Source organism: Bison bison, unplaced genomic scaffold (assembly GCF_000754665.1).
Source record: "Bison bison bison isolate TAMUID 2011002044 unplaced genomic scaffold, Bison_UMD1.0 scf7180017863606, whole genome shotgun sequence".
Taxonomy (NCBI): domain Eukaryota; kingdom Metazoa; phylum Chordata; class Mammalia; order Artiodactyla; family Bovidae; genus Bison; species Bison bison.
This window is the reverse complement of record NW_011494178.1, coordinates 239003-255529: the sequence shown is the minus strand read 5'-3', so window position 1 is coordinate 255529 and position 16527 is coordinate 239003. Positions and strand designations below refer to the sequence as shown.

The window sequence follows — 16527 nt, the reverse complement described above, 5'->3', positions numbered from 1 at the left end:
TGGGGGAGCCACGTGGATGCACCGAGTCTGCACCCAGACCCCCGGGCTACCCCCGTCGTCCTCACGGGAGCCCCACCTGCCCACGGGGGCCACATCCAGTCCGGAATGGGGAACCCGAGGCTGCGGGCCAATGACGGGAGGGGGGACCCCAGCGCACAGAGAAGGATGACTTGAGGGGCATGCCTTGCCCCCCACAAGCCTGCTCTGGTTCACCCACAACCCCATGTGGAGGACAGCTGACCCCACCCGTCACCCTGTCCTCAGCTTACAGGGAGGGCGGTGGGCATCCCTGTGTCCATCTGGCACTGCAGGGACAGTTCCCGCTGGGCCGCCGCCCAATGTCCCAGGACACAGCGTCCGGGACTCCTTTCATTTTACAAACACTGTTCTTCCCGCCGAGCAGGGGCCCCTCCTGCCTGCACCTTCCCTGGAGCCCAGGCCCGGGACAGGGGCTGATGTGCGGGGTCCTCAGCTGAGCCCATGACGTCCTGCACCAGGCCCTGTGGGTTGGGCTGCACCCGGGCCTCCTGGTGACCTGCCCCTCACCTGGACGCCACATCTGGCCCTACCTCATTTCCTCACAGTGACGGTGACATGAACGATCTTCTTTGCGTTCATTTTGTTTTTATCTGTGATTTGTCTGTTGTTGCAGGGTTTCTACCTTTGTTTTGTGTGTGTGTGGTCTGATGTCCAGGGATCCTTCCATCCTGTCTGCCTCAGTCATCCCATCTCTAAAATGGGAGTGATGCCCACCGTGTGATGTCATAGGTGGTCACTAGATTTAAACATCCTCCCCAAGGCTACACCCAAGAGTCCCGGGCAGGTTACATTCCCCCGAGCCCCCCACCTTCCTGCCTGCTTCTGCTGGGGCTTCCAGCATCTCACAGAGCTGGGGAGGCAGTTCACCTCTTAACTATTGGACTCATAGTAGGTCACCAAGAAAAATGTGGGGACTCCATGTGGGAGCAACTCACCCACTTTGCTGTGTGGGCTTTGAAGGCAGAGTCTAAGATGAGCTTCTTTAGAGCAAAAACCCGAGATCAAAGCTCAGCCAACATTCTACTAACAGCCTCCTGCTTTCTGGTCCCTCCAGCTGTGGGTGATCAGCCATAACTTTCTGAAAATCTGGGCCATACACACATGCACTCACATGTCACACATGTGCTGCACACATGCACACTCTCATGTGCATCCTCATGCATACACACAAGCATGCACACACATGTACATCCACAGGTATTGCTCACGTGTACACGTGTGTGTTCACACACATACACGCTCATGTGCACACATGAGCATGCACACAGAGGTGTGTACTTACATGTACACACATGCAGTCACACATGTGTGCTCTCGTGTACACACGTGCATGCACACATGCATGCCCACAGAAGTGAGCTCATGTGTATACATATGCACACTCTGTGCACTCTCATATACATATATGTGCATGCACACACAGGCATGCCCACACAGGCATGCATGTGCACTCAAGTATACCCATGTGCACACTTTCATGTTTGCACTCTCATGTACACACATATGCACGCACACAAATGCACGACCACAGGTGTGCACTCACATGTACACACTCACACACGTGCACTCTCTTGTGCACCCTTCCCCTGCTCTTCATGGCCCGTGGCTCAGTGTCAACCCCTCTGTCACGGCCCAGGGACAAGAGGCAGGTGCTCCAGGAGCCCAGCGCCCACCACTCACATGGCAACAGGGAGGCTCCATCCCTGTCCACCAGCAGGCACCTCCAATCAGCACTGCCTCAGAGAGGTCACTCACATACACAGGTTCTGCCGACTCCATCTTTCTTCTCCATGTCTAGTTCACCCTGGCTGTTATTGTTGTTTAGTTGCTCAGTCGTGTCTGACTCTTTGCGACTCCATGGACTGTAACCCACCAGGCTTCTCTGTCCATGGGATTCTCCAGACAAGAATACTGGAGTAGGTTGCCATTTCCTTCTTCAGGGGGATCTTCCCAACCCAGGGATTGAACCCAGGTCTCCTACTTGGCAGGAAGATTCTTTACCACTGAGCCAGGGAAGCCCCTAGAACATTGTAGCTCTTGTAAAAATGAATATGTACATATATTTCTCAAAACTTTTATAATCCTTTTACACTTCTCATCAAAATTTTCTCTTCGGAAAAAATTCCTTTGATTTCCTTACCACTGTGCAAAATAATAATTCCTTTCCTTTGTCCTAAATTTGATTTTCCCCATCTTCATAAAGCCCTCCCAAGATTTCTGAAATTGATAAATATTTAGCTTGTCCTGGCTTTATGCAACTTGACCACATCCTCCTCCACCTTTACCTTCTGAAAAACGGAGACCTTTTTTTGTTAGAATGGTTTCATAGGACAACCACGGTAGTATCTATAAAATGTATTATATATTCCTTGAACTTAATGTATCGTTACTATATCTGTGGATCTTAAAAGTGGAGGTGAGGGAGGGAGCGTTAGATTTGCTTTGGAGAACCTACCTGAATCTGGCTTCCCACACAGTTTCACACCCATTAACCCCGTGTTTGCTGATCCCTCACTTTTGAAATTAAGAAGAAAATAGCCATAGAATCTGAGACGTACCTAAGTGTCACATGGCCAGCAAGTGGCAGAATTTGACTCCAAAAGCTGTATTTTTCTCATTCACTGTAAAAAGAAGAGAATCGTAAGAGAGAAGCTGTACACACTAGAGAAAAGCAGACACATTATTTTGTGATACTTTGGTTGTTCTGGTCACTTTGTGGTCACTTTCTCTGTCTGTGCAGATGTGTGTGTTCTGTGTGTGCACACGCGTCTTGATTGGATCGTTCACGCCACCTGCTGATGTCCGCTCCAGAGCCTGTGTTGCGTCGGCAGCATCCCTCGTAGCTGCACGGGTGTCTGTGTTGTGAGCAGTCTGTACTTACTCGGTGTGGCCAGTATCCTGTCCTCCTGTTTCCCCTACTTTCTCCTTTTAATATGTTAGAATTCAAGGAAACGTCTTTAGACTAGAATCCTAGAATTAGACTAGAATAATTTAGACAAATATTCTGAACATTTTTATGATAAAAATTAGTGCTCTTTCCATACAAATGTCTCCCTGACACTATATGAATGAAGTAATTTCATCCATATTGTGTATCTCTCAAATTCACGAATATCTATCAGAATGGCAAAATGGAATACCTTTGCCCCTGCCACCACAGAGATTGTGAATATAGTCACAAAATTATATACATGCACAGACATAGATCTACAACAGCGTTATTTATAGTGGCAGAAAACTGCTGCTGCTGCTAAGTCACTTCAGTCGTGTCCGACTCTGTGCGACCCCACAGACGGCAGCCCTCCAGGCTCCCCCATCCCTGGGATTCTCCAGGCAAGAACACTGGAGTGGGTTGCCATTTCCTTTTCCAATGCATGAAAGAGAAAAGTGAAAGTGAAGTCGCTCAGTCGTGTCTGACTCTTAGCGACCCCACGGACTGCAGCCTTCCAGGCTCCTCCATCCATGGATTTTCCAGGCAAGAGTACTGGAGTGGGGTGCCATTGCCTTCTATCTAATTAAATAAATCAGGTTATAGTCATAGAACGGAACAGCAGCTAGAACACAGACAGCTCATATTGCACTGACATGGGCAACGTTTTTAACATATTAACTTATTGCAATCTTTTTGTGTAAAACAATAGTAACAACAGTGTCCACATCCAGCAAGGTAACATTTATGTCAGCCATGACCCACTTGAAACTAGAAAGACGTGCTGATTACCAGCAGGTTAGGAATTTTACTCAAGCACATTTCCTCCTGTGCGTGTGTGCTAAGTCGCTTCAGTCATGCCCGACTCTTTGCGACCCTATGGACTGTAGTCCGCCTGGCTCCTCTGTCCATGGGATTCTCCAGGCAAGAATACTAGAGTGGCTTGCCATGCCATCCTCCAGAGGATTTTCCTCGCCTAGAGATTGAACCCGCGTCTCCTGAGGCTCCTGCCTTGCAGGTGGCTTCTTGACTGCTGAGCCACCACTGCCCCAGGCTCCACAGAGCCGCCCCCCACCCGGCCCCATCCCAGGAGCTGCAGGGTCTCCACATGGCTGTGTTGATTCTGGCCACAGCGGATACTGAGCATGCCTCTGCCCGCTACAAGCTGTGCACCCCTGGGCAAGTTACTCACCTTCTCTGATTCCTCAAGTGTTCCATGTGGCTGGACCCAGGGTATCATGTGCACCAGCTGTGGTGACACTTGTCCGCTCCTAGCTCAGTGCCTGGCGCAGGATCAGCAGAAAACAAACACCAGCTCTTAAAGCACAACTGCTCTTCATCACAAACTGCGTCAGCCCCCAGCAGCAAAGACTTAGCCAGCCACGACTGCCCGGTGCACCTCTTCTCTCATCACTAGGAGAGGGTGTCACAGGTATTCGTCTAATGGTTTGTGTGTTACTCTTACAATGATCACTAATATTTTTAAGATAAGATGTGTTTGTTTGACAGGTTAGTTTTGACATTTGTGGACTGGAGTCAAAACACCTTTTGAGACAGTAGGTACTGTTTCTTGCAAAAAAAAGAAAAGGGACAGTATAGAAGCTGGGATAACATTTGACTAAACTGACCTTTGGTTGTTTAGTCATATATTTACTCAAGGTCATATATTTACTCTTCTGGGGCAGACTTTTCATACTGCAAGTTTGGGAGCGGGAAGATTGTTTGCTTTTGGAGTTTTGGTTATTTTTTAGAAACTGTGCACTACTAGAGTTCTCTCGTGAGTTAACGTTGCACCACAAATGCTTCCTTGGGCTCGGGGAGACTTCTCGGCAGACGCAGCCACCGTAAGGACTGTGTGTGGAGTGCACGCTTTCTGTTCTGTTGTGGCATTGCCCTGCCCTGGGCACAACCCGTGAGCAGATGGTGCTGTGTCGAGGCGGGTGGAGGGGTTGCCCGGGGCTGGTAAAGCTTCAGTTCTTCCGTATGTCACGTATGTGGAGGCCGTCATCACCACCGTCCTATTCAACAGCCCGTGTGTTGTGTTAGCTCTCTCTGGTTCATGCCGTACCTGCAGGATGTGACAAGAGCTTTTAAGTCCTCTCATAATGCAATCCAACACAGCTTGTTTTTCACCCAAGCTAAGCAAAGCAACTTTATTTGCATACATTTAGAAGATGGAGGCTCAGCGTTGAGTTAGGGGGTCATGCACAATTTGATGAAACACTGTAGCAACATAATTACACCAGCACGAGTGTATTTCCCTCCCGTTGTCGTTTTCCTGGGTCAAGTGCATCTCTGCATTAATTACACAAATGCATAATTAATTATGGCAGATGAACACACACACACAAATAGTCCCTGGTCCAGGTCCCCATCTTGGTTCTAAAATAAGATGTTCTCTGTTGCGCTAGGTGGAGACAGCTACAGACTCCGACACGGAGAGCCGGGGGCTGCGGGAGTACCACTCGGTGGGCGTCCAGGTGGAAGATGAGAAACGGTAACCATCCCTGACTCCTGGGGCCTCTGAGCGGGGCTGTGGGTTAGAAACATGATGGCAAGTGTCTGGACAGTACTGGCCATCAACGGTTCATGCCGTTCGTGGAGACAGGGTCATATATCCCCAACCCTAACTCAGTGGATATCATTCGGGTATGAATTAGCATCCTTCTGAGCCTTGTTTCTGCTAGCAGCCGGACACTCATCTTTTTCTAAAGTAACTTACCACCTGTGAAAGCAGAGGGGCTGGCAGCTCTGAACACCAGAGTCCTTCACCCCAAGGGGAAAAAGGATGAGTGTAAAGCCAGCACAGGTTTTCCCACCTTAGGATGTTAACAGTACAACCACAGAGAGAGGGAGAGTGAAAGAAGATTGAAGAATCCTTAAGATGGTGACGCTTCAAAAGAAGCCCTCACACTGCCCAACACAGAGAAGTCCACGACAAGAGTGTTGTTTTTGTAACGAGGATGGGGTGATTATTCTATTTTATATTTAAAATAGCATATCTTGTAAATTTCATAAACACAGAATTTTATGGGCATATCACATTGTGAGCACCAGGCACCATCTGGTTGTTGAAACCCTGGTGAGTCACTCACAGTGAGGGTTTTAGACCAACCTGCAAAGATGTGGACTGCCAGGGAACTGATGGCTTCCCCAGGACAGGAGCCTCTCAGAAACCGCGTCTTCTGCCCCGGGACCTGGGCTTGCGGCCCCCTGTCCCTGCTGGTGGCTCTTTCTCAGCGCCTTTGCCTCCAGCGAAGGCAGATCCATTAGCCAGCTGCACACACAGCTGCCTGCCATCTGCGCGTCCAGTTGGTGAGGAGCCAACTTGTGTAGCTTGGCAGAGTGTAGGTATGCAGACATACATGCACGCACACACACACAGAGACACACGTGTACACATACATGCACACATAGACACACATGCACACAGGCAAACCCAAGCATGCACACGCAGAGACACACATGCATACAGACACACACACACACACGGTTCTCACCAGCAAAATCTGGGCTCCAGCTATAAGTTCATTCTTGCCAGTCCTTTCAGTAACTGGCTATGAGGAATAAGTTACGTTTAAATGCATACAATGAAAATGTTTTTTAAACACCTGCTGAAGTCAGAATTTGGATTCATTATTTTACATAAAAGACATAACTGGATGATGCTGCAGCATTCAGAGAGAGGAAGCTTATGTCCTGAAATATGATATGAATAGCCACCAGAACTCAACAAGACACAGATGTTATTACTTAAAAGAATTATGTACTTGGAAGAAGCAGTGGGGCTTCATTTTACATCCATACACACAGAAATGTGTAAGCCTGTCACGTGTTTCTGAAAGTCAGGTAACCACCGCAAGACAGTGGTTTCAGGGATAGATTAAGCTACCTTGTGGTAAACTTAAGTCTTCAGTGGGCATCACTTAGCCATTGAAGCTTTAAAGCTAAAGTTAGAGTTTCATTCTTTACAAAGTCAAATAAGGCTCTCACACAGATGAAACACCAGTGTGCTGATAACAAAGATGAAAATGCTCGTCTCTGCCACGAGGCTGGGGTGCGGCCTAGCATGCTCTGGATGTGTAAGCTGGGCTCTGCGGCTCAGGGTCATCTCCAGCAAGCTCCTGTCTGTCTCCCCTGCCCCCGCCCCCCGCAGACACGGACGCTTCAAGCGCTCCAACAGCGTGACGGCCGGGGTGCAGGCGGACCTGGAGCTGGAGGGCTTCCCAGGACACGTCACCACGGAGGACAAGGGCCTGCAGTTCGGGTCCTCCTTCCAGAGGCACTCGGAGCCCAGCACCCCCACGCAGTACGGGGCGGTGCGCACCGTCCGGACCCAGGGGCTCTTCAGTTACCGGGAGGACTATCGGACCCCCGTGGACACTGCCAACCTACCCCCTCCTGACCCCTGGCTGGAGCCGTCCCTGGACGCAGTGGACGGCGGGCGCGTGTCTCCGTGCCACAGGGACGGCGCGTGGTTCCTGAAGCTGCTGCACACAGAGACGAAGCGGATGGAAGGCTGGTGCAAGGAGATGGAGAGGGAAGCCGAGGAGAACGACCTCGTGGAGGAAGGTAAGAGGCAGGTGTCTGCTGAGGCCTGAACACACTCGCCAGGTTTCCATAAATGAAATGAGCACGTGGCGAATGAAATCCATGAGGACAATCCCTTTGATCCCTGAGTAAATTAAAGTGCATGGGCTCCCAGCATACCCCTAGCGAACAAACAGAAAAGCAGTGGCTGAAATATTGACGGGCATCCTTCTGTTCCGTGCTGTGTGCTGGATAGCAGGATGGCTCCGGCCTGCAGGGGTCTTGGGACTGCAGGTTATCTCAGGCTCCACGTGCTGGATTTTGGCAATGACGATGGGCAACAGTTCAACCATTTTCTAGACTCGTGACCATCCTGTGTTAAAAGAAATTGCTTTGGCTTTGTATCAGAGAAAAGCTGGAGATGGTAAGTGACTAACCCCCTAGCTAGTGATGGAGTGTCTTCTGCTGTTCAGAAAACGCCGTGCCCCATCCCTGGCCATTTACTTCACTGTGATTCTCTGCAACCGTCACCCTCATTTGTGGTCCAGAGAGGATCCCTGAGCAATAAAATACACACTTGGTTTGTGCCTTAGACCCTGGAAATTAAGAGGTGACATTAAAAGTCCCCAGCGCTGAAGCCTTCTCATGATAAGTTATGATTTTCTTGTCACTGGGGGTGGTCAGGAAAATCCTGGAAGTAATGCCGTGAACATCCCGTGTATGATTGATTTGGTGATCTGCAGTGACCCAGATCAACAGTAAGATCCTGTCACCTAGGTTGTCGTTGTCTTATTATCAGCATCTGGAGAACATGTTTCTCCGTCAGCCGGGCAGAGGAAAGGGGGTTTCTGCTGTCCGTCAGCTGCATTTCTCTACACAAGTTTTTTTCACCTTTTTTGCACTTTGGGATCTTCTCCTGGACTCTGTGTCCTGTAAAGCCCCAGCAGGCATTTGCTGAGTACATGCTAGGAGCCGTCCCAGAGACTGCAGGTGGAGACACCGATGAGCGTGCAGCACAGACACTGCAGGGACCTCAGAGTGGGTAAGACCAGGACAGAGGCGTTTATAGTGAGTGAGGAACGTGCCTGTGGTAAGAGCAATGCAGACCCAGTGCTATAGACACCCCGAAGTCCGGCAAATGCTGCCAGCAGTCTGAGAAGTCTTCCTGGTGGCGGCGGCATCTGGGCGGACCTTGAGGGCAGGTAGACCAGTCAGGCAGGCGGGCCCATGTGAGGGCACGAGCAGGGGCAGAGAGCCAGGCCGGAGACCCTCCAGGAAGGCCCTCCCTCAGACATGGATTCTGCCCCTGCCGTGAGGAGCTTGGTCCCGACCTCCCGGAGCCCCTGGCTCTGTCGTCCCTGGGGACATGCATGTGGGCACACGCCCTTCTCAAGGGTGGGGCTGGCTTTGCATTTTCCTGGAGCTCTGCCCCGTCTTAGGCTCCTGGGCGATCACACTTGACACACTGACTGTCCGCCGGCAGTGCCCAGCCATGCTGACCATCCACAGACGGTGCCCGGATGCGCTGACCATCCTCCAGCGGTGCCCGGATGCACTGAGCGTCTGCTGGCAGTGCCCAGCAGAAGCCTCGGCGGTGGGAGTCTGAAGGGGGGCAGTCTTCACACACAGGGTGCTTCCACCCCTACTCACCCCTCTGCACAGCACAGCGTGTAAAACCCCGTGTGCTCTCAGGCGGGGGGCCCCTCCCACAGACACCAGCTCAGTCACCGGGACTCTGCAGGGTTTTCCCACCACTGTTTCATAACTATGTGAAATCACATCTCTAGGAGCCTCAGATGCAAAGAGCAGCGAACAGGTCTACCCGAGCCTTTCTGTGATTTTTCTCAATTTCTTAATTACCGAGCTCTATTTTTTGTGGCAAAGGTGAGAGAACACTTAATTTGAATCTCAACTGCGTGCTCCACGCATTAACCAAGCACCATATTGGTCACGTTTAAGTGATTCCCTAGTAATGTTTAAAGGTACGGTAACTTTCCATTCCACTCCTCACTTTAAGCACAGGTACACGTTTCTTGGTTACCGTCCTTTTAAAGAGTGAAGACTAAATTAAATGGCTGTTGAACCAAAACCCTGAGCTCCGAATTTTGAAATTTCCATTATGTGAGATAACTTTTCTCCCAAGCTATTATTTTATAACCACAGCTCACTGAATTGATCGAACAAATCAGATTCACTCAGCTGTCTACGGTTGATAAAAACATCATGCTGCTGCTGCTGCTGCTAAGTCACTTCAGTCGTGTCCGACTCTGTGCGACCCCATAGACAGCAGCCCACCAGGCTCCCCCGTCCCTGGGATTCTCCAGGCAAGAATACTGGAGTGGGTTGCCATTTCCTTTTCCAATGCAGGAAAGTGAAAAGTGAAAGTGAAGACACTCAGTCGTATCCGACTCTTAGCGACCCCATGGACTGCAGCCTACCAGGCTCCTCCGTCCATGGGATTTTCCAGGCAAGAGTACTGGAGTGGGGTGCCATTGCCTTCTCCAAAAACATCATGAGAACCATTAAATACTGGTATAAGTTAAGTCATGTTAAAGCAGCTTAATACATAAACAGATACTCTGCAGGGATTGTAAACCACCACTACACGAGTGGTTTGCGGTTTTATGCCACTTAACCAAATGGGTAAGTGGCATAAAGTAAAAGCAAAAAAAATAAAAATAAAAAAGGTATGTTTTCTGAAATGGAAGTTTCCAGAGCCACAAAGATCTTACTCAGCAGGTTTGTAAAAAGATGGATGGCCTGGGGAACTGAGCGGTGGGTCTTTGGAGAGGTGCTGGGCTGCTCTGTTGCCCCCAAACAACTCTGCCCCAGAGCTGCTGATCTGAAGACCCCCCGGCCAGACACACAGCACCAGGAGACATCATTATCTGGGGGTCCCCCATCCTCAGTCGAACACGTAATTGCCAGAGCTGGGGTTCGATGCTCGCGGCGGGTCTCCCAGACCTCCTTCCCTGGAGGTGCCACGCTCTCTGGGTGTGGAGGTGTCCGGCTCAGGCAGAGTGCCGTTGGCAGTAATCACAGTGACCCGGGGGACTCGGGGACCAAGGCGGATGAGGAGGACGGGCCACAGGGAGACTGCCCTGAGCCTGCAGTTTGCCCGGAAGTCCACACGCTGAAGGCCAGAATCGGGGACGGCTCTGAGCACCGCCGCTTCCGCCGGGGACCCCGCCCAGTCACCCTGCAAGCCCAAGGCTGCCACCTCTGACAGCTGAGGGTGTGGTCAGCGCATGGGCCACCCCAGCCACCAGCGCCACGGCAAACCGAGCCTGAGAGGAAACGTGTGCTCGAGAAACAGGAAGGTGACAAAGCCTGAGGCTTCACCGGAGGTTTGTGAACGCACGCGTCCCCACGCCTGGGTCAGGAGGGAATCCAAAATCCGCCTGGTCATGGATCTCCAAGTGACCACCTCAAACTGTGTGCAAATTCTAGAAAACCCCACCTCGAATTTCAAAAGAATAGTGTCAGTGTTGCCCTGGCGCTTCATAGTAAATTTAGGTGGGGTTGGAAATTGTAGAACAGGAGTGAAAAATAAATTAAAGGAGCAAATCAGTTAATCAAATTTCTCTGTACATCAAAGGCCTGGGTTGTCTCAGGTTCTTTGTAAATTTCCATTCTGATGAGCATGAGCCCTTATCTGTAGCTCTTGAAAGAAAGTGGCTAAACTATGACAGAATTAGAGAAGGATAGTAGAAAAGAATAAATTGAATTTTCGCCTCAAATTCTTTGCAATTATGGGAAGCTATTATTTACATTATAGGTATCAGATAGAGCCATCCACATTGATGAGCACAAATCGCCTGCCATTAGTCATCAGGCCATTAGCTACACTCTGACATTCCTTACCTCTCTCAAGCAATAATCAGTGTATACCCTTTATAATAAGTCTCCACCCAGACATCACCCCCATCCACATTGTGCTGAAGTTTATTAACTGAAGTATTGTATATTAATACTTCCATTGAGGTGCATTTTAAGAAGGATGTGAAAAATGGGGACTAAAAGTCCAGCGTCACAGACGCTGAGGACGTCACACCTCACAGACGACCCCACTGTTGAGTTCCTCGTGCTGTTCATCTTTCCTATGAACCTGTGGAGTAAGATGTGTGTGACTCTGGAAACTTTTATTTCAGAAAGCACACTGTTTTGGGGAGTTTCTTTTTGTTTGTTTTACTTTGTGCCACTTACAGTGCCATTTGGTTTAACTGATTGACTTTTTAATTACCACTTCAGGAAGCATAGCGTCAGTGAAAAAAAAAATGCATTTATATGTGAGTCATTTCTATATATTCCTACAGTGACCATTTGGTTAAAACAAGTCTCTTTAAAGGTTTTCGTCAGTCCTGCAAGTTACAAGGGTTTACAAGTGGAAATCAAACATGTTCAGTTTGGGGACCGAAGTGTGAACCAGGTGGGAAGTATTTTCAGCCCTTCCAGGCTGTGCTCCAGCCCCTCTGCCTTCCTGCCCTGTGTCCCCTCCACTGCCCAGAGATGGGGGAGGTGAGCAGGCCAGGGGGTCAGGGGCCAAGGCCCCCTGCAGCCGGCGTCAGGACGCTGACAAGACCGCTTTCTGTTTTGTTTAAGTCTGAAAGGATGTCGCGGTATTATCTAGTGAACTCACTGGTATTAAAAGTTACAGTTTTAACTCTTCACATTTTAGAAGCAACTGAGAATTGGGTGATATTAGACTCTGGTACTCTTGCCTGGAAAATCCCATGGATGGAGGAGTCTGGAAGGCTGCAATCCATGGGGTCGCTGAGGGTCGGACACGACTTTGCGACTTCACTTTCACTTTTCACTTTAATGCAGGAAATGGCAACCCACTCCAGTGTTCTCGCCTGGAGAATCCCAGGGACGGGGGAGCCGGGTGGGCTGCCGTCTATGGGGTCGCACAGAGTCGGACACGACTGAAGTGACTTAGCAGCAGCAGCAGCAGGGAAGTATTGGTTTCTTAGGAAGGGCTGTGGCTCTGTGGTTGTGCAGGGTGCTTGGTGAGCGAGGTGCTGACTACAGCTCATCTCCAAGAGGGTCAGAAAGACACACACACACAGATGGTGATTCCAAGTGATGGAGCAGAGGTGCTGGTGGTACTTTGTTTCAAGTTCTCTGTGTGTGCAAGTCGTCACAATCAAGCTTTGGGGAACAGCAATCCGGACAAGTCAGAAAATGCAGGCAAACTCAGGAGCGTTTCAGGCCGTTAACCCGCTCCCCGACCCCAGGAGAACACCACGCGATGAACACGCTGTCCGGGGCCAGGTGCTCACCCTGTAGGCACTGTGGTGCCCTGGGCCTTCTGTTCCATGGCTGCTTTCTGTCCCAGTAGGACGCATCCTCGGCACCCCTCACAGACACGTTTGATTTCGAGGACTCCGGTTCCAGTTCATGGCGCTTGGCCGCCTGTGCACCAAGGCCCCCGCTGTGTCCGTGAGCCCCACCCCCTGGGGGAGGCCAGGAACTGGGGTCTCAGTGGCTTGTGGCCCAGGAGTCAGAGTCCTTGTGGCCGGTTTCTAGCTTGCCCTGAATGAGTCTCAACTCATTATTTTGGAGGCTGCCTATCAAAATTAGCAGTGTTTGGGGAAACTGGGGAGAAAGCTAGAGAAACTGAGTTTACCTCTCTGGACTTGGGCTACACCCCTGTGGAAATGCCAGGTCTCGGGCCCCACGCCTCACCCCCTGAATCTGCCCATAGCCAGACCCCTGCCAAGGGACCCACGTGCTGAAGAGCCCTCTGGGCTCTTCTCCAGACTGAGCCACAAGTCAACAGTCCACAAGTACTGAAACACCCTGTTGGAGGTGACAGTTCAGTGTCCGCTTCATGCCAGACGAGCTCCAGGCTAAGACCTTTGCCTCAGAAGGCTCCCCTCTTCCCCGGGCTGGAGACAAGCTGGACCCACGTGTGACGTCAGGGGCTCTGTGTAGCTGGTTGTTATCTGTGCTGTGCAGGTCTTGAAGGGGACTCAAGAGAGGACACATTTGCCCTCAGAGGGGAGTAGCTGGGGGTGGGCGCTTAGACCGAACCCCAGAGACAAGGGCCCAGACACAGAGGCCAGAAGCGTTGCCCTCCAGATTCCTAAGTGCCTCTGAGAATCATGGGAGTTCAGGTCTCCCAAAGCTGTTATTTCTGAAATGATGATGTTCACACAGGCCAGGATTGGGACAGAATGATGGGATGTGAGGAGGCATTTGCAGGAAGTGGGCGGGGGGTTTCCCAAAATTTTCATGCCGGAAATCTTTCTTTTGCCCAGTTCGAATCCCTAAGTCATCACAACTATCCAGTAAGTGGTTAAATCCTTTCCACTGACAAAGCTGTATTACTTACTTTTTTAAAGCACCCTTTGATTAATTACTTTTAAAAAGTAAGTAATACAGCTTTGTCAGTGGAAAGGATTTAACCACTTACTGGATAGTTGTGATGACTTAGGGATTCGAACTGGGCAAAAGAAAGATTTCCAGCATATTAATAATGGACTTCCCTGGTGGCTCAGACAGTAAAGCGTCTGTGTACAATGCGGGAGACCTGGGTTCAATCCCTGGGTCGGAAGATTCCCTGGAGAAGGAAATGGCAACCGACTACAGTACTCTTGCCTGGAAAATCCCATGGACAGAGGAGCTTGGTGCAGGCTACTGTCCACGGGGTAGCAAAGAGTCGGGCAGGACTGAGCGACTTCACTTTCACTTTCACTTTGATTAATTAAGATCTTACAACTTGAGATCGTTCGTAGATTAAACTGACCCTCGCTGCTCCTGACGGCCCTGATGAGCTGGCCCCCAGGTGCCTGAGGCAGGATGTCCTCACGCACCCTTCCTGATGTGAGGGGCCAGGGTCCCTGCCACCCAACTGACCCCCGGAGGGCTGGGTGGGCTAGAGGACCTTTCAAAGGTAAATTTGCCCCCACACTGAGGTGTCCCAATAGTCGGTATTTGGTCATCTTTGAATTTCTTTCATGGATCAGGATGGACCAGATGGAAAGAGGGCTCAATGGTGGCCATTCCACACAGTAAGCTCAAAAATTTCACCTCTGGTGACCGAGGATAACGGCGTCCCAGGTGACTCAGTGGTAAAGAACCCACCTGCCAATGCAGGAGACAAGGGTTTGATCCCTGAGTAGGGAAGATAGATCCCCTGGAGGACAGCATGGCGACCCCCTCCAGTGTTCTTGCCTGGAGAATCCCACAGACAGAGGCACCTGGGGGGCACAGTCCGTGGGGCCGCAGTCGGACACGACCGCACACATTCGAGGACATGGAGCCGCAGCGGGAAGGCCGCCTAGCGTGGCACCCCTCTCCTGGTCCCCGCCAACCCACCCATAACCCTGTGTGTGTCCACAGTCCTTGGCAAGATCCGGAGCGCCGTGGGGAGCGCCCAGCTGCTGATGTCCCAGAAGTTCCAGCAGTTTTACTGGCTCTGCCAGCAGAACATGGTGAGTGCCCCCTCAAGACCCTTGGGCACAGGTCAGCAGGCCAGGCGACCGCTCTCTCCGCCCTCACCTCTGCCCTGTCTGCTGTGAAGGACCACTCTGGGAGCGTGGCCTGGTGAAACATGGGGACGGGCACAGCTCCAGGGGCCAAAGCAGAGAGGCCTCGGCTGTGGGCAAGGGAGGAGCGTGGTGGGCAGAGGGCGGCGGGCACCCAGCCGCGAGAGTGTTCTTGGCCACTGGCCTGCCCCTGGGGACCCTGGGCAGGGGGACAGGTGTGCATCGTGTCATGGGGATGTCACAGTGAAGGCAGCACCAGGAGGTGGCTCCAGTAGAAACACGTGAGCAACCACAATGAGAGAGACCGGCAGGGGGTTCCAGGAGCAGTCCCGGCTTTGTGTTACAGTCAGGAGTGAACACTAAACTTGGTTCTGATCTTCCTGAAAATCAAAGGGAATATATATATACATTATATAGGAGAAGGCAATGGCAACCCACTCCAGTACTCTTGCCTGGAAAATCCCGTGGACAGAGAAGCCTGGTAGGCTGCAGTCCACGGGGTCACACAGAGTCAGACACGACTGAAGCGACTTAGCAGTAGCAGCAGCAGCATACACATATATATATATTCTAACATGAATACTTACATATATAAATATTCAGTTCAGTTCAGTTCAGTCGCTCAGTCGTGTCGACTCTTTGCGACCCCATGAATCGCAGCACGCCAGGCCTCCTTGTCCATCACCAACTCCCAGAGTTCACTCAGGCTCATGTCCATCGAGTCAGTGATGCCATCCAGCCATCTCATCCTCTGTCATCCCCTTCTCCTCCTGCCCCCAATCCCTCCCAGCATCAGGGTCTTTTCCAATGAGTCAGCTCTTCACATGAGGTGGCCAAAGTATCAGAGTTTCAGCCTCAGCATCATTCCTTCCAATGAACACCCAGGACTGATCTCCTTAGGATGGACTGGTTGGATCTCCTTGCAGTCCAAGGGACTCTCAAGAGTCTTCTCCAACACCACAGTTCAAAAACATCAATTCTTTGACGCTCAGCTTTCTTCACATTCCAACTTTCACATCCATACACGACCACTGGAAAAACCATAGCCTTAACTAGACAGACCTTTGTTGGCAAAGTAATGTCTCTGCTTTTGAATATGCTATCTAGGTTGGTCGTAACTTTCCTTCGAAGGAGTAAGCGTCTTAATTTCATGGCTGCAGTCACCATCTGCAGTGATTTTGGAGCCCAAAAAAATAAAGTCTGACTCTGTTTCCACTGTTTCCCATCTATTTCCCATGAAGTGATGAGACCAGCTGCCATGATCTTCGTTTTCTGAATGTTGAGCTTTAAGCCAACTTTTTCACTCTCCTCTTTCACTTTCATCAGAGGTTTTTTAGTTCCTCTTCACTTTCTACCATAAGGGTGGTGTCATCTGCATATCTGAGGTTATTGATATTTCTGCCGGCAATCTTGATTCCAGCTTGTGCTTCTTCTAGCCCAGCATTTCTCATGATGTACTCTGTGTATAAGTTAAATAAGCAGGGTGACAATATACAGTCTTGATGTACTCCTTTTCCTATTTGGAACCAGTCTGTT

The 16527-nt window shown here is 50.6% G+C and overlaps 1 protein-coding gene across 1 annotated transcript in view; it reads left to right on the top strand.

Moving 5' to 3' along the window:
* Nucleotides 1-16527, top strand: part of DLGAP2 (discs, large (Drosophila) homolog-associated protein 2) — a 121266-nt gene that overhangs the window by 94360 nt on the left and 10379 nt on the right. The window contains exons 9-11 of the mRNA XM_010833414.1: nt 5380-5465; nt 7125-7540; nt 14846-14937. Coding sequence (XP_010831716.1) covers nt 5380-5465; nt 7125-7540; nt 14846-14937 — 594 coding nt within the window. The remainder of the gene's footprint in view (nt 1-5379; nt 5466-7124; nt 7541-14845; nt 14938-16527) is intronic.